The 22,008-nt window shown below is 35.0% G+C and overlaps 1 protein-coding gene across 3 annotated transcripts in view; it reads right to left on the bottom strand.

Annotated features, from left to right (window-relative positions):
• The window catches only part of LOC138714804 (facilitated trehalose transporter Tret1-like), a 328,031-nt gene that overhangs the window by 98,654 nt on the left and 207,369 nt on the right, over positions 1 to 22,008 (bottom strand). For all 3 annotated transcript variants that reach the window (XM_069846953.1, XM_069846952.1, XM_069846951.1), the window contains one exon: positions 14,568 to 14,755. In XM_069846953.1, the coding sequence (XP_069703054.1) occupies positions 14,568 to 14,618 (51 nt within the window). In that variant the 5' untranslated portion in view covers positions 14,619 to 14,755. The remainder of the gene's footprint in view (positions 1 to 14,567; positions 14,756 to 22,008) is intronic.

Raw genomic sequence — 22,008 nt, 5'->3', positions numbered from 1 at the left:
AGCGAAGTGAAGTTGGCTACAAATAGGGTCCGATGGAGGCACTTTGTGAATGCCCTATGCTCCTCATGAGAAAATACAGGAGTTTGACTGATTGATACAAGCCTATAAGCAAATGGAGATACATATTACGTGTAAATTATGTAATATGTATATATAATGTAAAGAAGGAATATTATTTCATGGATGCTGTGGTACGAAATATTTATATGGAATACTTTTCTTTTCATGGGGGATGCAACAATCAAGAGAAACATTCTACTTCAAAATTGGACCCAAAATATACATAATGTTTTGCTTTCTCGACCTATGTGTGATGTTGGTATGTTTCAATATCCCTTCAAACAATTGCTTGTAACAGTTACTCTGCTGCAGTCCGGAAATATAGGGGTTATTAGGCAGTACTCTTTGTACAATGCATCACCATTTTCAAAGTCCAGTTCTATATAGTTTAACATGCAATATATTCACAATTTCAGTAAGGACACTGAATGTGGAAGTATCATTAAGACTTAGAAAAGTGATTTTCTTAAGAAGTGAAGAATAGTAATCAAACCATTTTTCCAAATATGACCCTCTGATACACATTCAGTGCTTCCTTCTTAAAGAGATGCACATCAGAATCACTCAAGTTATTCAAATGCTGATTTACTACCAAGCCATGGCAAACTGCGTCGGATCTCTAATACTGAAGTATCAATATGACATTTCGGAATATAATATTGCAATAATGAAGAAACTTCCGGACATTAAGCGTCCTGAAAAGAATTTAATTTTTTTCCTGCATAGAGAACTGATTTCCCGACAATCCGGAAAAATTCCGTGCGGTTGGAACCCTGCCCTTGTAGCATAAATAAGTATTAACTGAAACAGAAGAAGCTAGAGGTTTAAATTTATTGCTTCATTGTCACGTTTCTAAAGACTTCGATAGTAGATAGATGGATTTATTGAGTAGGCCTAATATTATACATACAGATGTTATATTACCACAATTATCTCCTGAATCCAATGCACGGGTCTTCTGACCGTACGTGCTTTGTATCTAAAACAAGCCCTACCTTGTAGGTTTCACCCCCCTCACCTATGATTAGATCCAAACACTCTCCAAAAGAACACACAGATCAAAATGAAAATGGCAGAAACAAAATACGTTATATAATATATCCTAACCTAAACAGATATAAAAGTGTATAATTGAGTATTCCTTCGTCAATTCGCATCACAAACTTCAACAGCTGGAGTTCTAATCTGTCTCGCCTTCAAGAGGAACAATCCAGTCTTTTGTTCCCATTCTCTATTCCCCATGAGGTTAAGGGGAGAGGATGGTATTTTTGATGAAAAATGACTAAATTTTCAAAAAAAAAATTCTTTAAAATACTCTGTGATATGTGTGATCGCCATTTTTAAACTCCCTGCGTTATGGATTTTTAAATCACTCGCCCACTTTTATTGTTATTTCCGGTAAATTAAATTAAAAAAAAAACTTTTTTCTTTAAAATACCCTTTGATATGTGTGGAATGCATTGCATAACATTTTGTGGGTATTTGTGCCCTTATTGGATGTTGAGACGTCAATTTTAAACTTCCTGCGCTATGGATTTTTAAATCACACGCCCGCTTTTATCGGTTCCCAGTAACTTCATTTTTTTTTTTTGCTACATTGCCAGACAAAATGGATATAATTTCTGAACTATTAAAGGTACATGCATGAAATTTAGAACACACATTCTTTAGACTATTAGGAAACTTTTCTCTCTAACAGAATTTTGTTAATTGATTTCATTTTAAAAACACGTCCGTTTGTTTCCAAGAAAGGAAATCAGAAAATTGTTACTAAATTTTAATTGTTTATTTTACAAACGTAAGGACTAATATCAAAATTCTGTTACAGACAGTTTGTACAACATACTTTTGCAAATACATTGCAAAAACTGTTGGAATCTATCTTTAAAAACGGTTTAGATATATCGGTTTTAGTACAATCCTGCATTGGGTGTATTTTTTTTTAAATTTGAGCCCCCAAATAATTTTTTTCAAAATATTTTTATTTGGTTGAGTTGCCACAGCTATGAGCTCTCTACATACAAAAAATTAATAATTTACACCAAATAGGAAAAAAGTTTTAAAAAATACCATCCTCTCCCCTTAAGACATGCAAGCGAACTCCTATTCTGACTTAGCATCGAGGGTGGTAGATATTTTTTCCGGATATGTTCCAATTCGACACACTGTAATAAAATATGTGTCAAGGAATCCTTTTCTCCGAACAGTAAACAAAGGCGCTCTCCTTCTTCCTTTACAATTTTATTACCCTTCCATGCCCCCAATCTTCTCTGCTGTCTTTGTTACAAGAATTTATGTAGTCACACCTCCCCCAGTTAAACATGAGATCAGATTGTAAATGTAGTGCGGACTTTTCCGAACATTGGAGCTCAATCTCTTGCCTCTCGATATAACAAGACAGTGATTGTTTCTTATCTCAATTATTCTACAATACGACTAGGGCTGAGGACGGAACGGTTCGGTTCGGAGCAGTTACTGTGACGTCATTACTCGGTTAAACCGAGTACAGTACCGAGTACAAATTTGTGGCGGCAGATTTAAAATTTAGATAGATTGAGTCGATTTTAGAACGTACTCTGAAAGTAAAACCAAGCGTGTTTTAAAAGCGTTGTAGTAAAACGCTTTCGCTTTGACAATTGACGAGAAAAAAAGTGCTTCTCTTCATTGCAAAATGGCGGTTGCAAATTTCATTTGCGTAATTACCACTATTTGCGGAGTTATTTTGTATGAAAGGCCTATTTAACTTTCAGTGTTGTTATATATGACAGACGAAATAAAATTGATAAAATAATTTATAATAGTAACAGCTAATAAATTAACATGTGAGGTAAACGTTAAACGCTGCAGCTAAGTAAAAAAGAAGATAGAAAGAAACGGCCTCCATGAAGTGCTGCCTAAAACACTTAAAAATAACACACAGAATTATTTACTATTAAGGAAAGTGGATAAAATAATCAATAAAACGTGGAATCTTAAACTGAAGAACATAATGTTTATTTATTTTATAACATTACTAGCCTTCAATACAACCATGTTCTCTTTGGTGAAGAGTAATATTATTGATATATTAAAGTAATTAGGTAACGTAATTCGTAGAAATAAATACAAATAAAATGATGACTGATGAAGTAACACAAATCCAATAAACACAAATAGAAGAAACATATAATGCATTTCCTTTTCTAACATATTTTAATATTAATCAAACATTCTAATACGATAATAATAATATTATTATTATTATTATTAATATAATAATATTAATATAATAATAATATTAATATTATTACATAATAATATTATTATATAAAAATAATAATCATGATATTATTATATTAATAATATTATTTCATTATATTAATGATAATAATAATAGTATTATTATTATTATTATTATTATTATTATGTACAGTAATATGTTCAGACTGTCAGTGTTCATTAGGCCCACTTGACAGGTCATATAATAGAATGAACTCCTCTTCAATACTAGAGGCCTTTCAGCCCGCTTTGGGGATGAGGAAATAATTTGTCCTGCAGCAGAAAATATTTAAATACAACAGTAACTACGTTGTTGTCTGCTAGAATTAAGTAAAACACGTGAACTCTGTTTGAACGTTTGAACTGACCGGTAACGGCTACGGTTAACCGAGTAACTTCGGTGCTCCGCTGCCAAGCACATAAACCGATAGAACCGAGTAACTCAACAGTTCTACTCGCTCCGTCCCCAGCTCTAAATACGACATCCGTACAAAGAGTAAGGAAAAGTAATAAAAAAAAGTTTAACTGTTGGCCATTTTTGACATTATGTCCGTAAATATGGGATTTTTGGTCTCCCATGTGGACTTCACAAGGGACAAGGTTTTCGGACTTCAAATACGAGACATTCCGTACAGTTTCGGACACCTGGCAACTATAATGTAGTATAATAGGATAATAATTATCTAATTAGAGAACCGCAATTTTCAGCCACATTTCAGTAACAAGGGATTCGATACGGACCGTGAATACGGGACATAAATTACAATGCAGCTGACAGAAAACTTTATGACGTGTGATATTAGCTAGGGGTACAAGGTGCCCTGACAGGAGCCCCTCTAGCTTGTAGACACACTTAATTGAGCGACACGATGCCACGCCCACTTTATCTGGACTCTGGAGAATTCTTGTTCACGTTTCTGTCAAATCTGGAACATACTTTGACACCGTCATTCCAGTTTTTTATTATAATTTAATGGCGGAGTGTTTCATAACTTTATAAACGTAATTATTTTCTGAAGTGTAATTACTCAGTCCCATTGAGGCAGTACCTCCTACCTCAGTTCTCCGTAGTATTTGGTTTATCAATTGGATCACAAGTGCAGTATTCACATGTCTCTGATTACTTGGGTAACTTGCCAAGAATTTGCGTAGAAAGGAGTGCAAACTTCTTACGGTGTTAGTCAACACGAGCAAACGGGTTTCATTCAGTAAAGTCGCTCCGAGGCGGTTTTGGCAGACGTGTGAATTGTTGGTGCGTTCATTGATGCTGGCTCCACGTCACAGAACCAGTCAGGCTGCGTAAAACGCACAATCACCTGCGTGGAATGTTACGTGTGCTGTGTTTGTAAGCATTCCTACACTAGAACTGATTTTACTGCTAGGTCAAGTTGAGCTGGGTTTGGAGGTTTGCTTTCCGGAGATTATACGATTTTACACTTAATATCTCTCATTATATAATATATACATAGACCTATATCTTCACTCTCTCTTCACTGATTCTTTCTTATTAACGAAAACTAGAGTTCGATTTCGGGTACATCCTGTGGGACACTTTTTGTGGTCAAAGAGATTGTAGGTCAGTTTTTTTTTCGAGTAATTAGGTTGTAAATGCTATAAGTTAATCTGCACAAGAAAACCCTGCCGATGAAGACGACCTAAGAAACAGAACGACTCAACTAATAAGAAACGCTAAACTCAAATACTCCTACAAACTTATAGAGCCCAACACAACCCCTTCCGAGTTATGGAAAAATCTGAAGGTCATTGGACTTGGAAGGGCTAGTGAACAAGCAGACATACCCATCCCACTTGACCGATTGAACGAACACTTTGTAAAGGACCCGACCTTAAACAACACAACGAAACAAGACACAGTTTTGCCTGACTCAGCTCCCCCAACTCGAGACAAATTCTATTTTACTGACGTCACTCCTATTGACGTAATGAAAGCCATCCGACGCATCAAGACGAAAGCTCAAGGGCCAGACAACATTAGCATATTACTCATACAGAAAATACAAGAAATAGTAATACCTACAATTGCACACATATTCAATAGTTCCTTAATCACTTCAACTTTCCCTAAAATATGGAAGCAAGCTTTCGTTCTTCCTCTTCCAAAAGTCAAAGTTCCCACCGACCCGAACGACTATAGACCAATCAGTATCCTGCCAGCCATATCAAAAGCACTGGAAAGAATCGTACACAGACAAATTACTATCTACATGAACGAACACAAACTATTCGACAAGTATCAGTCAGGTTTCAGAGCTGGACACAACACAAGCACTGCTCTACTTAAAGTGACAGAAGACATTCGTGAAGCAATCGACTCTAATAAAGTAACAATACTAACACTTCTTGACCTTAGCAAAGCTTTCAACTCTGTAAATTTCGACCTGCTCACCCATAAATTGAGAAATCTGCATTTGTCAGAGACTGCTGTGAGTTGGTTCGAATCCTACTTACGGGAAAGACAACAATGTGTTGTATCCGGGAATCGAAGCTCTTCCTGGCTTAACATAACATCAGGTATACCACAGGGTTCGGTACTCGGACCATTGTTGTTCACAATATATGTCAGTGATATTACATCTCATGTAAGGCATTGTAACTATCACTTGTATGCTGACGACCTTCAATGCTACATCTCTTCCCGCTTAGATCGAATAAATGACGCTATAGATAAATTGAACAAAGACATTGACTCGATTGTGACATGGACAAAGAAATTCCATCTTAATATCAATCCTGGAAAGACACAAGCAATCATATTAGGACACAAACGGCAAACCGACGCTGTAAAGCACCTCGACATTTCCCCCGTTAAAGTAAGTACAGTGCATATCCCTTTCAGTTCTTCGGTAAAAAATCTTGGCATTCACATGGATAATAATCTCAACTGGGACATGCAAATCACAGAAACCTGCAGAAAGTATATTCTATTATTCATGTGCTAAAAAGGATAAATGTTCATCTTCCCTCTTGCTTAAAAAAGTCCCTTGTGCAGACCCTTGTATTTCCCTATTTTGACTATGCTGACATTTTACTGACTGACCTTTCCAGCGACAACAAAATGAAACTTCAACGTGCTCATAATTTGTGTGTACGTTTTGTAAGCAATGTTCGTAAATATGATCATATTACCCCATCCCTGGAAGCAATAGGTTGGCTTAAACTAGATAAGAAAAGAAATTTACATTCACTTCTCTTTCTCTTCGAAATCTTGAACTCTTCTATTCCTTCGTACCTGTCGTCTCGCTTCACTTACCTTTCTTCCCACCACAATCTGAACACACGCTCTCGCCATGAAACAATACTAACAATACCATCCCATCGCACCTCCTCATACTCATCCTCTTTCACAATAGCCCTGCCAAGACTCTGGAATTCGTTACCTGCTAGCATCAGGGACTGTCGAAATAAAATTGAATTCAAACGCAAACTTACTAGGCACTTGGTCAGTAATTGAGACTCGTTCAGACATGGTTTCTTGTAAATAGTTATTTTAATCTACCACAAAATATCTCAATATCCGGTAATTTCATCACTATAGAATTTTGTTATTGTAGGTCTAATTTGTAATTTAGTAAATACAAAAATATTCTTTGTTCTTAACTTCTATGATAAAATGTCTAGCTTTCATTAATCAGGTATTCTTGTCGTACTTTAATTTTTATTGTAATTGTAATTGTAAATTTAATATTAATTGTAATCTTATTGTTCATGTTATAGTTGTAATCCCCTAGTAGAGGGGCAGAGAAGGCCTGACGGCCTTATCTCTACCAGGTTAAATAAATAAATCTAAATCTAATCTAATTAGAGTAAGAAGGAAATGGAAAAGAAGATATGAAGGGTTCAGTGCAGAGCCATCTTCAGTTACAAGCCGGAGCATGGGTAGGTTTGGCAACGCTGAGTGGAGGCGGGCGGAGGCGAAATAAAGGCATGGCGTTTGACGTTTTAGTACTTTGATTTCGTTGTCACATGTACATTTTCGACATTAATTGACACAAAACTAAGTGCATATGATCAATATTCAGTGTACTGATGTATGTAATTTATTACGGAATCCGAAATGGTATTTTATTTTGAGTTTCAGAATACCACGTAAGTATACTTGCATACAGCCAATTATAACTTTAAAAAAATTAAAAGCATACGTGCTTTTTATTGACGGTACAAAGCAAAATAAATAAATCCTTAAAGAAATGTTACTTGTAGCAAAAATAAATAAAATAACGACGTACTTTCGCAATACCCTATTCCAATCAATTAACCATTATGTGGGTAGTAAATTGACAATGTTTTGCCGCTTTATATTGTTTTACCTCCGACGTGAAAGATCTAGGATATCATACACATTTTAATTTCATGTGATTATCTATCGAGAAAAATATCAGATGGAAGGCACCTGGGAAGTACATGGTTTAATGATCGGAGCGAGGGGCACCATCCCACGATCAACTGTAAACACTATCAAAACATTTGGAATCCATGACATCATTCCAAAAATAATTACTTCAACCATTAAAGGATCTGTGGCAATTCTGAAAAATCATTTATACGGAATATCATAATCCCCCCCCCTTTTATATTCGTTAGTGTGTGATTGTTACATATATATGTACAAATTTATTATTTCTTAAACTTAAGCTCCTGGTTCACATTTCAATTTGACTCATCTATCTTACTGTAATCATTACTATTCTTATATGTGTGTTATTCTGTGTTTTTGGCAACCCAGGATGCCTGGGCAGACTATTTCTTGAAATAAATTATATATATTTCAAATTCCCAGGAAGCCAGTTTTAGCTTGAACCTGGCCAGTCACCATAACAATACTGTTATCCTAAATTGTTATAAACTTTTAAAAATACGGTATAATTTTAAATAAATATAACTACAGAAAACAAACTAAGAGTGTAAATTATGCAAATAAAATAAAAATGTAAACAGAGGAAACTACTGACATATTATAATAAAGTATGAGGATGTAAATACAGTTAGGCCAAGTATAAAGATCTACGAAAAAATGAAGAAACATACCTTCAACATAATACGTAACAGAACACATCATTATCTATTAAGTATGTGCCAATCACGAAGTGAAAAGAAACATGTTTATATCTATTTTTTTTTCCGAAAGAAATAATATTAATAAACAAACCTTGAAAACCAACATATTGAGTGTATGCACCTACAAATTATAGGTAGTTCCGACGTATAGCAGACATTCCGAATCTTCAAAAAAACTGTAACATTTATGGGATCACAAAACAGCTGTTTACAATGAACTTGAAAATCAACGGCGTAACTTTATTGATATAGCAGGCGAGACCCAGCAATTTGGCTAGAATTCTGATACACCACAAACCACAAGTAAGACTATAAAAATGTAGTTTATACAATATTTAATATTTAGAATAAATGTCAATCACTTTGTCATTAATAATAACCGTAAAAATTGCTAACGACTGCAGCCATATTTTCATTTATTGTCTTGTTTTCATCTCCAACACGCACTTAGTTTATAATACATCAACAATTAACGTTTGGTACGACCGCGAACATAATTCGATCGACACACACTAATATTGTAACATTAATTTACATTGAAAATCGGCATTAGCACAAACACGTGTTCTGGATAGTAGGCCTCCGTTTGACAGTTAATCACAGTGTTGCCGACGTATGGCTACCGGCTTGTAACTGAAGAAGGCTCTGGTTCAGAGCCATAGTGGGCCAAGCACCACTTATTAAAAACGGAGAAACCAAGGATTAAAGTTAAGTGAATGCCATAATTTAATGAAGATTGACATATCATTTAGTTTTAATGTGCATACTTTATATTCCTTGCTGTATGTTTAATTAAATTATGATATTCACTTAATTTTAACCCTCGCTTTCTCCGTTTTTAACCCCTTCAGGCCTGATGTACATTATAGTGTACACTGTTTCTTTTTTCTTTTTTTTGGAATGTCTTCGATACTTTTAAATATTTTGAAAAATTCAGTGTGATAGAAATGGAGAATATTATTTTTGAAACATTTCTATACCAGAATTAAAAATAAAATTTAAAATTTTGGAGCCCCAGGGGTCAAAATTGTCCCCAAATTTTGATTTTCTGTGAAGACTTGATTTGGGATAGAAGACTTGGATCCTCAGAATGATTATGTGACCAGTTTTTTTTCCTTAATTTTTTTTAAATATAAATTCAGGTCTGAAGGGGTTAATATATGGCGTTTGGCCCACTATGGCTCTGAACCCTTTATATACTCACCGCCTGCACATAACTGAAAGCTGACTGTTCAGACATAATAAAAACACCGCCTAGACTTACGAAATCTGCAAATGTTGCACTTTAGTTGCCTCAATATTAACTACAGAACTAATACGTATGCAATTAGCTCATTATTGATTATGGCCATAAAGCCTTAAGTGGAAAAGGTGTCATGAAGACACAAGTATACTAATCAATTAGCATATTTGTGTTGTCATTGCAGCAGTTAATGTCACTTACATCCATTAATCATGTCCCTCAGTAGACAGCATAAGTAGATCCAGTGACATTTATAGAATGAAAGTATGATCATGCATACCTGAGGAAAATATGCATTACAATAGAGTACGTAGGCTACTATGTGCAAGATTTTAAAGGAAAAATTCGAGGTACCTAGATTTTGCGCGAACTTAACAGTTTAAAGCTTCAGATTTAAGATTCCTTCTAAAATTGTGCCTAATTTAATAATAAAAAATGGCAAGGTCGTGCATAACCGAGGAATAAGTGTCATATATGAGGACAAAGTTAGACGTAGATATTTCATGAGAAAAGAACGAGAGTTTCCGTAGATTTTATACGAAATCAGCAACTGGATGCTGCAAATTTGACCCAAGTGTTCGTTGTATGTCGAAGTCGAAAGTTTTGTGTACCGAATATTATGAAAGAGTCGGAAACAAAAGTTTTGTATACCGAGTATTTTCGAAAGACTCAGAATCGGAAATTTTGTGTACTGAGTATTTATGAAAGAATCAGAAAAAAGTTTTGTATACCGAGTATTTTTGAAAGAGTCAGAATCGGAAGTTTTGTATACCGAGTATTTATGTAAGAGTCAAAAAAAAAAGTTTTGTATACGGAGTATTTTTGAAAGAGTCAGAATCGGAAGTTTTGTATACCGACTATTTATGAAACAGTCAGAAAAGAAAGTTTTGTATACCGAGTATTTATGAAAGAGTCAGAAAAGAAAGTTTTGTATACCGAGTATTTATGAAAGAGTCAGAAAAGAAAGTTTTGTATACCGAGTATTTTTGAAAGAGTCAGAAAAGAAAGTTTTGTATACCGAGTATTTATGAAAGTGTCAGAAAAGAAAGTTTTGTATACCGAGTATTTTTGAAAAAGTCAGAATCGGAAATTTTGTGTAATGAGTATTTATGAAAGAGTCAGAAAAAAGTTTTGTATACCGAGTATTTTTGAAAGAGTCAGAATCGGAAGTTTTGTATACCGAGTATTTTTGAAAGAGTAAGAATCCGAAGTTTTGTATACCGAGTATTTTTGGAAGAGTCAGAATCGGAAATTTTGTGTACTGAGTGTTTATGAAAGAGTCAGAAAAAAGTTTTGTATACCGAGTATTTTTGAAAGAGTCAGAATCGGAAGTTTTGTATACCGAGTATTTTTGAAAGAGTCAGAATGGGACGTTTTGTATACCGAGTATTATGAAAGAGTCAGAAAAGAAAGTTTTGTATACCGAGTATTTTTGAAAGAGTCAAAATCGGAAGTTTTGTGTACTTAGTATTTATGAAAGAGTAGAATCGAAAGTTTTGTGTACCGAATATTTATGAAAGAGTTGGAAATGAAGTTTTGTGTACCGAATATTATGAAAGAGTCGGAAACAAAAGTTTTGTGTACCGAGTATTACGAAAGAGTCGGAAACAAAAGTTTTGTGTACCGAGTATTACGAAAGAGTCGGAAACAAAAGTTTTGTGTACCAAATATTTATGAAAGAGTCCAGAAGATTTGTGTACCGAGTATTTTTGAAATAGTAGGAGTCGAAAGTTTTGTATATCGAATATTTTTGAAACAGTCATAATCGAAAGTTTTGTGTACCTAGTTATTATGAAAGAGTCGGAGTCGAAAGTTTTGTGTACCGAGTATTTATGAAAGAGTCGGAAACAAAAGTTTTGTGTACCGAGTATTTATGAAAGAGTCGGAGTCGAAAGTTTTGTGTACCGAGTATTTTTTAAAGAGTCAGAATCGAAAGTTTTGTGTACCGAGTATTATGAAAGAGTCGGAAAGAAAAGTTTTGTGTACCGAGTAGTATGAAAGAGTAGGAAACAAAAGTTTAGTGTACCGAATATTTATGAAAGAGTCGGAAACAAAAGTTTTGTGTACCGAATATTTATGAAAGAGTCGGAAACAAAAGTTTTGTTTACCGAATATTTATGAAAGAGTCGGAAACAAAAGTTTTGTGTACCGAATATTTATGAAAGAGTCGGAAATGAAGTTTTGTGTACCGAATATTATGAAAGAGTCGGAAACAAAAGTTTTGTGTACCGAGTATTATGAAAGAGTCGGAAACAAAAGTTTTGTGTACCGAGTATTACGAAAGAGTGAGTCGGAAACAAAAGTTTTGTGTACCGAATATTTATGAAAGAGTCGGAAATGAAGTTTTGTGTACCGAATATTATGAAAGAGTCGGAAACAAAAGTTTTGTGTACCGAGTATTATGAAAGAATCGGAAACAAAAGTTTTGTGTACCGAGTATTACGAAAGAGTGAGTCGGAAACAAAAGTTTTGTGTACCGAATATTTATGAAAGAGTCGGAAACAAAAGTTTTGTATACCGATTATTACGAAAGAGTCGGAAACAAAAGTTTTGTGTACCGAGTATTACGAAAGAGTCGGAAACAAAAGTTTTGTTTACCAAATATTTATGAAAGAGTCCGGAAGACTTGTGTACCGAGTATTTTTGAAATAGTAGGAGTCGAAAGTTTTGTGTATTGAATATTTTTGAAACAGTCATAATCGAAAGTTTTGTGTACCTAGTATTTATGAGAGAGTCGGAGTCGAAAGTTTTGTGTACCGAGTATTTATGAAAGAGTCGGAAACAAGAGTTTTGTGTACCGAGTATTACGAAAGAGTCGGAAACAAAAGTTTTGTGTACCGAGTATTATGAAAGAGTCGGAAAAAAAAGTTTTGTGTACCGAATATTTATGAAAGAGTCGGAAACAAAAGTTTTGTGTACCGAGTATTATGAAAGAGTAGGAAACAAAAGTTTTGTGTAGCGAGTATTATGAAAGAGTCGGAAACAAAAGTTTTGTGTACCGAATATTTATGAAAGAGTCGGAAACAAAAGTTTTGTGTACCGAATATTTATGAAAGAGTCGGAAACAAAAGTTTTGTGTACCGAATATTTATGAAAGAGTCGGAAACAAAAGTTTTGTGTACCGAATATTTATGAAAGAGTCAGAAATGAAGTTTTGTGTACCGAGTATTATGAAAGAGTCGGAAACAAAAGTTTTGTGTACCGAGTATTATGAAAGAGTCGGAAACAAAAGTTTTGTGTACCGAGTGTTACGAAAGAGTGAGTCGGAAACAAAAGTTTTGTGTACCGAATATTTATGAAAGAGTCGGAAACAAAAGTTTTGTGTACCGATTATTACGAAAGAGTCGGAAACAAAAGTTTTGTGTACCGAATATTACGAAAGAGTCGGAAACAAAAGTTTTGTGTACCAAATATTTATGAAAGAGTCCGGAAGACTTGTGTACCGAGTATTTTTGAAATAGTAGGAGTCGAAAGTTTTGTATATCGAATATTTTTGAAACAGTCATAATCGAAAGTTTTGTGTACCTAGTATTTATGAAAGAGTCGGAGTCGAAAGTTTTGTGTACCGAGTATTTGTGAAAGAGTCGGAAACAAGAGTTTTGTGTACCGAGTATTACGAAAGAGTCGGAAACAAAAGTTTTGTGTACCGAATAATTATGATAGAGTCGAAAACAAAAGTTTTGTGTACCGAGTATTATGAAAGAGTCGGAAACAAAAGTTTTGTGTATCGAATATTTTTTAAAGAATCAGAATGGAAAGTTTTGTGTACCGAGTATTTATGAAAGAGTCGGAGTCGAAAGTTTTGTGTACCGAGTATTTATGAAAGAGTCGGCGTCGAAAGTTTTGTGTACCGAGTATTTTTTAAAGAGCCAGAATCGAAAGTTTTGTGTACCGAGTATTTACGAAAGATTCAGGATCGAAAGTTTTGAGTACCGAGTATTTATGAAAGAGTCGGAGTCGAAAGTTTTGTGTACCGAGAATTTTTTAAATAGTCAGAATCGAACGTTTTGTGTACCGAGTATTTTTTAAAGAGCCAGAATCGAAAGTTATGTGTACCGAGTATTTACGAAAGATTCAGGATCAAAAGTTTTGTGTACCGAGTATTTATGAAAGAGTCGGAGTCGAAAGTTTTGTGTACCGAGAATTTTTTAAAGAGTCAGAATCGAAAGTTTTGTGTACCGAGTATTTACGAAAGAGTCGGAGTCGAAAGTTTTGTGTACCGAGTATTTTTAAAGAGTCAGAATCGAAAGTTTTGTGTACCGATTATTTATGAAAGAGTCGGAGTTGAAATTTTTGTGTATCGAATATTAATGAAAGAGTCGGTGCCGGAAGATTTGTTTACCAAGTAACTTTTTATGAAAGAGTCGGACTCCCACGTTTTGTGCACCGAGTATTTATGAAAGTTTTGCGGTTACTAGTTTTGTATGTATAATTTTTAAGAAAGAGTTGGATTAACAAGTTTTGTGCACCCAGTTTTTATGGAAGAATTGGAGTGAGAAATTTTTTGCACAGAGTGTTTGTGAAAGATTCGGGACTTGATGATTTGTGTAGTAGGTAGTTTTTATGAAAGAGTCAGAGCAGCAAGTTTTGTGTACCAATTTTTTTTTATGAAAGAATCGGTGTTGCAAGTTTTGTGTACCGAGTTTTTAATGAAAGATTGGGCATTGGAAGCACACTGCACAGTCCTTGCGTCAACGCAGCGCTTGCAGACGAAAAACATTTCCGAAATCAGTGAAAATCGTTTCAGATAACGGTAGGGACACTGCCAAACAATTGGACTAGAAAAATTAGTTGTTACATAGGCCTACAAGTTAAAAGTATTTCAAGCAATGGAGTGGGAAATCACTCCGTCGGTATGAAACAGAGATGCGACTCTTGTTGGATGGTCTCTTTCTCGTGAATGTTAAAAGGCACCAGAAGGTAGACTCACCGTCCTGCCGATCCCCCATTGCCACATCTTCCAGACCTGCTTGGTGAACATGGTGGCGGTTACTGTGCGGTCTGTCCCATGTCTGTCCCGCGAGGGCACCTCGCCGCTCCGAAAATCATTCACGGCACGCAATCGTCGTCACGTGGGGGTCTCCGCTGAGGACCTCATCCTGCTCGTCACTGAAGCACCTGGAACAGACAGATAACAGTTTTGTGTGTGAGCGGATTGTCACAATATTTACTCTGCTCCAGGCTCTGAGATAGCAAGCAAAACCTGATTTCCAAAGCAAACAATCATCTGGGATAACTATTAACAACTCAGAGCGCGTGGTTTCTGGTACCGTACGTGTCCCCTTCTGTTTCATGCCCTTCTCTTTTCCTTTCTTCTAACTTCCCCCTTCCTGTATTTTCATAATAATAATAATAATAATAATAATAATAATAATAATAATGGAACACATGCATTATAGGACCCACCCTAAATATAAGAATATGCAAAGCCACAAAAAAAAGGTCAACGGAAGTAGCGTTTCGATCAATTAAATTATATATATATATATATATATATATATATATATATATATATATATATATAGACACACACACACACACACAGGACCATCATTTTATTTTTACTAACACTCCTAATATTAACCTGGCTATACCTTTGGATTAACGGTTGAGACCCGGAAACATCGTTTGCTACCCCCTTTCACGACTGGAGTTCGATGATACTGGCGTACAATACAAACAAATTGCATTACTAGGTGTAGGAGGGAAGAAAAGTAGTTCATCCATTTACGTAAACCAAGAAATATCGCGATTTTGACTTTGATAATTTTCATTTGGTATTTGTTTAATCAAAATACAGCACTGTATTAACTGTATTTACTCACGAACTAAGTTATCCATTCGGACGTATTCATTATGCAGTGTATATTATACTGTCTACAGCACATTAGCGTACACTATAGAGAATGAAGTTAAATTGAAAAATAATCATAATATGGGTATTTAAACACATTTTTGAAAACTGTGGCCGTTCATTTCGATACAAGCGTTAGTTCTTTGTGCATATTCTCGCACTATAGACTATTGTACCTAATTCCAATTACCAGTTTCGATCTTCGTACTAGTAACTCATGTTGAAATAATTCTGTACCTACTCTATAAAAGAGTGCCTACGTGCTGTAAATTCAATCTTCACTTCTGCAGGATCCGAAAAGGTAAAATTACTCAGACATGCCATCTACTGTCACCTGACAATTAATTACTTAACGAGGCCCTTTTGTTTACGTTATTTTGAACAGCTGTATAATATTACGTAGACGTCCAATTCCTAACAGAAATTAATGTTTTCAGAAAAGAGCTAAGACAGCCCAGTCACTAGCTTTTACAGAGGGGCGAGCAGAAGCTGATGGGGGAAACCGGGATGCGACGTAGGCAAACGGACGACAGTACCCGTGCGAAAATATGATTGAATATTGAAAGCTGTTTCGTCACTGGAAAACGCGAATATATTTCTGGAACGTACTATACTCACTAAAGTACTGTGTGTAGGACGGTTGGAAGTTTACTAGTAGAGAGGGTGGAAGTGAAGTACATTCAAAATCTCAGGTACAATAAAAATTGAAGTAAAAATAAAATTATGTTCATATATATATATATATATATATATATATATATATATATATATATATAGTGTTTATTATGCTGCCAACCAACGAATATTGTAAAATAGTTTGATTGTAATCATGGCGGTAATTTCGAATGCTATAGTTAAATATAAAAAAAAGTGGATCAAATTCTCCCTGTTAGCTTAAGATGTAAGCCTAGAATTGGAAATTATAGAATTATAAAAAGAATCATTTTACTTGCTCTATCCATGAACACAGATATGTCCTATGTTTTTTATGTGATTATAGTTTACTTAGGAGTGAAATGTTCTGCGGAACATGAAATTGTGGGATGAGTTTGAAGAATGTAAAAGTAAACGAGATGCACTCGTGTGGAGATGTCAATGGAAAGTGCTAGGTATTAAATTATTAACACAGCAACATCTCCTCGTAGCACTGTGTGAAATCACTTGGATAACGGAGAAAATTAAATGGAACGTCTCCAGTGAGGTCCGTGATAAAATGCTAATTTCTATACCTATTTTTTGTTTAATTTTTTGGTCCAGGGTAAAATACTAGTAAAAAAGTGTTTTTGTGAAATACTACTATTTTCCCTAGACTAAAAATGCAGTAGGCCTATAAATGCAGTAAAATTAGTATTTTACGTGGTAAAATGTTTTAAGTTTTAAGTTTAATTTTGATTTGTTTCTTTAACTTAATTTTGAGTAAAATATATTGTATATCAAAGGTGACTAATATGAGCTTAATTTTATTGTTGTTTTTATTAAATGACACATGTTTGTAGTATGCTTTAGTTTTGTTAAGATGGCATACCTGATATAACATTATCGAAAGTTTACTTACTTACTGGCTTTTAAGGAGGTTCATTGCCGCCCTTACATAAGCCCGCCATTGGTCCCTATCCTGAGCAAGATTAATCCATTCTCTATCATCATATCCCACCTCCCTCAAATCCATTTTAATATTATCTTCCCATCTACGTCTCGGCCTCCCTAAAGGTCTTTTTCCCTCCGGCTTCCCAACTAACACTATATATGCATTTCTGGATTCGCCCATACGTACTACATGCCCTGCCCATCTCAAACGTCTGGATTTAATGTTCCTAATTATTATGTCAGGTGAAGAATACAATGCGTGCAGTTCTGTGTTGTGTAACTTTCTCCATTCTCCTGTAACTTCATCCCGCTTACCCCCAAGCATTTTCCTAAGCACCATATTCTCAAACACCCTTAACCTATGTTCCTCTCTCAAAGTGAGAGTCCAAGTTTCACAACCATAAAGAACAACCGGTAATGTAACTGTTTTATAAATTCTAACTTTCAGAGTTTTTTACAGCACACTGGATGATAAAAGCTTCTCAACCGAATAATAACAGGCATTTCCCATATTTATGCTGTGTTTAATTTCCTCCCGAGTATCATTTATATTTGTTATTGTTGCTCCAAGATATTTGAACTTCTCCACCTCTTCAAAAGATAAATTTCCAATTTTTATATTTCCATTTCGTACAATATTCTCATCACGAGACATAATCATATACTTTATCTTTTCGGGATTTACTTCCAAACCTATCTCTTTACTTGCTTCTAGTAAAATTCCCGTGTTTTCCCTAATCGTTTGTGGATTTTCTCCTAACGTATTCACGTCATCCGCATAGATAAGATTATCGAAAGTATATAATATAAATATAATATATAATCGATACTATGGAATATTCGGGGTGGGTTCTATAATGCACCTGTTCAATAATAATAATAATAATAATAATAATAATAATAATAATAATAATAATAATAATAATAATAATAATTGGTAGTGAAATGTTACTAATATTGGAGTGTCGACTAAGTTAGCGTTAGCGTACAATCAGAGAAATTGAAATGATAGGAAGACAGTAAGTATTTCAATGTAAGTTTACAAATGAAGGTTGAGTTGACTTACAAAAATAGCGCCAAACGGAAAATTTATCGGGGTGAAAGGGAACAGTTTAACAAAATAAACATGTGATTCAGTGTCTAATGGAGAAATAGGGGATAAGAGTGATGATAGAAGTGAGGAGAGGTAGAATTGATTGTAAATTAGAGATGAAAGTGAATGAGTATGATTAAATAGTGTTAGTAAAAGTTAGTTCAAAATTAGGGAAATTTTAGACGATAGGAAGTACTTCAAATATAAGTAAAAAATAAAAGTGGTGAGGTGTTCATTAGAAAGAAGGGAAAATTTTAAGGGTAGAGGTTAGAAAGTAAATTGAGAGTATGTATTATAGTAATAGAGTTAACAAAGGTAAAATAAGATGACTGCACACGTCAATGAAAGTTTATTGTAATTAGAAGGTAATGGGGAGCACGAATACAGAGATGTGGTGGCGACCCATTACCAAATAAGAGTTGTGGAAATAAATATATCAATATCAATAATAATAATACTACTACTAATAATAATAATAATAATAATAATAACAATAATAATAACAGCAATAGCAGTAGTGTAATTTCACGCATAATCATATACTTTGTCTTTTCGGGATTTACTTCCAAACCTATCTCTTTACTTGCTTCCAGTAAAATTCCCGTGTTTTCCCTAATCTTTTGTGGAGTTTCTCCTAACATATTCATGTCATCCGCATAGACAGGATTATCGAAAGTATACAATATATAATATATAATCGATACTATGGAATATTCGGGGTGGCTCCTATAGCAGCAGTAGTGTAATTTCACGCACTGTTAGCAATGTGTGAAGTGAGGCTTTTCAACAGCAGTGCGTGAAGTAAGCAAAGTGTGCGTGAAGTTATAATTTGAGGCTGTCGAAGAAAATACATTGTATGGTACACATTCGTGAAGTTGTATTTTGACAGTCCTGTATTTGAGAAACTCGGCAAGTCTCGTTTCTCAAACATAGATTTCTGTCAAGATACTACCCACTTCACGAAGTTGTATCATAAATTACTATTGTTCAATGGCGAAGATAAATAAAAATTTGAGAAATCTCTAATTGAAATAATGACGCCCATAATAACACAGTTTCTGAGTAGTAACTGATATAAAATAATTCCTTAGAAAACTTCAGGGCTCTCTACGGTATTTAGTTAGCACATTAACACGCGGTTGACTTGTTAATTTCTCTCCACGGTTCAGCCGTCCGTTATGTAATTATAGGCTTTAGTAAATATGAGTTGCAGTTTGGCCTGACAGTAGGTTAACGAGGTGAAACGGAAGAACACACTTGTGTCGCTGCAGAGACAACAAGCTCCAGTCAAAGCGTGGAAATAAAACACGCTCCTTATTTAGATATCTCTGTTGTGTGAAATATTTGTGAGTAGTGGAAGAGGAACGCCGATATTCTGAAATGTTTCGTAGTGCAACTTTTACCTCCAAGGATATCTGGCTGGAGCCTACCTCAAGAAGTTGACCGTCCTCTGAATTACAACAACATCATGCTTATGGCACCGAAAACTTGTCGAGGAAAACACAGAACTGAACCTAATTTAAGATACGAATAGAGCAGAAGGAAACATTTCACATGCATGTAAAATATGTCTCTGGGTTCAGCGAGCCAGCTCGCTTCACAAGATAACAGACTTGTTGTTTAAATAAGTATGGACCACAAATTCCATTCTCTGCTATAGATTGTTTAGATCGGTATGAACTGCGCTTTGTTCGCGCCTTGTGAATATCGTTGTCCTTGTTGACGCAACGAAAGGAAATTTGTACCGTAGGTTTATACTACATCAGCCACGGCGAAAATGCGACTCACGAGCACATTGTGGCTCGCAGTGCATTTCCCTTGCTTCCTACCTACAACCCCCACCCTCTCATTCACTGGAGTCAAACTCCGTTCTATATGTATTTGTCTCTGACCTGCGAGTGGCGTATCGTCGCAATGTCTCTCTCGAAACCATGTACCTCTATAAAAACGAAAGTTTCAAGTAGGATGGGAGGACGCATTTTTTGCTGACAATATGATGAGAATATTAAATGTATGATTTATTCACAAGTATTACTAGGAAAACGGTTGTATAACATAAAACGGCATTATAAGTTACTACATGTTACTGATGAAACATTAAAAGGTTAATTGTTGTTGTTATTATTATTATTATTATTATTATTATTATTATTATCATCATCATCATCATCATCATCATCGCTGTACGTCGATCCTTTTTCAGCAGATGTACGAATAATGCTGTTAGATCTTCAATTTAAATTCACATATTTACAATGTGATGTTAAATGAAAGCTAGATGTAAGGACTTGACAAATGTTGAACTTTTCAAATCTTTGGCAAAAAATAAATATTTGAAGCTTCGTTCTTTCGCTTGCTCTGTTCGCTACAACTTACGTTTGTGAAAAATTATTTTCAGCAATGAAAATAGTAAAAATGAAATTTAGATCACGATTGACAGAAAAATACCTTCGTGATCAACTACGACTGGCAGCAAGCAACATAATTCCTGATTTTGAAACTCTGTCGCAGAGACATTCTGAAGACGTTAATTTTAAGTTGTGATAATGTGTCCTATGTTTTTTTGTTCATTCCTTTCTTCGTTACACATACTAAACATTAGTTTGTAACCTTGTACTGTATATAATTTTATTTAAGTGCTTGACGTAAGGAAAATGAAAAACCGTTAATGTCAGACAGTTGCTTCAATTCCCCTTCGGGTGCCGCCTCTCTCCATAGGTGCTATGCACGTTGCAGCTTACACAGTGGCTCGGCGCACCATAGCATTTTCGCCACCGCTGTACTACATTATTACTACGGAATTATTATTACTATTCTGCTATAGTCGCGCTGTTATTCCCGGCGTGACTCCTCCTCTTTGCTTACGCCTTAGGAAGTGAATGCTCTATAAAGTCTAAGTAGGTAGTATCGTTCGCCATTTTTGTTCTTTCGTTGCCGAGCTTCCATACGAGGAATCTATTTGCCACACCGTTAAACATTATCATGTCGTAGCTCTTATGGTAATAAATCAAACGCACTGTAATTCAGCAAATAATTGAGCGGAAAATAACGTCGTATGCTTTCTGCGAACGCCAGCGAAAGAGCCAAAATGGCGGACGATTATATTACGTATTTATCGAGCCTTAAGAAATTAATAACGTCTTCATAAGCGAATCACAAGACGCACACGTTTAAATGTAACCGACCTGCAACGCGATTGGCTGCCGGAAATTAGAGCGACGGGCCTATAACTGTTTATTCTATATAGAATGTTTTGCAAAAGTGGGACCCACTTCATCGATGAACAGAAGGTAAATAATACTGAAAAAAAGTTCATATACACATTCGTCCCATGTGTTGTTGCCGAATTAAAGCCAAATGAACAAATGGATAGGTCGTACAGGACTTCTTGGCTGACCCGCGCGATCTCCAGACTTAAATCCATTGAACGTTCATTTGTAGGAGTACTTGAAAACAATTGGTTATTCACAAACCATTCCCAACATTTAAATATTGCCAACCTTATGAAAAAAATCTTGTTTCTTTTTTTTAAATAAATATGTCAATCTACGACAAAACTGCAGACTTGCATTTAGGCTCAAGGTGGTCATTTTGAGCATTTCTTGTGACAGTAAACGGCACCACATTGGTGACATACAAACATGATTATAACTTGGAACCAATATCAAATAGGATAAATGTTCACATGAACTTTTTGCATTGTTTTTGTGTCTCCTATCCACCGATGAAGTGAGTCCCACATATTACAAAACATACTGTATATTATAAAACGACATCTGAAAATGGAGACTACAGAGAGAGCTTTCATTCAAATTTACTCTCTTGAAAGAGAAAGAA

Source organism: Periplaneta americana, chromosome 15 (assembly GCF_040183065.1).
Source record: "Periplaneta americana isolate PAMFEO1 chromosome 15, P.americana_PAMFEO1_priV1, whole genome shotgun sequence".
Classification (NCBI taxonomy): Eukaryota; Metazoa; Arthropoda; class Insecta; order Blattodea; family Blattidae; genus Periplaneta; species Periplaneta americana.
Note: the sequence above shows the minus strand (reverse complement) of the source record. Positions and strands in the feature narration are given on the sequence as shown.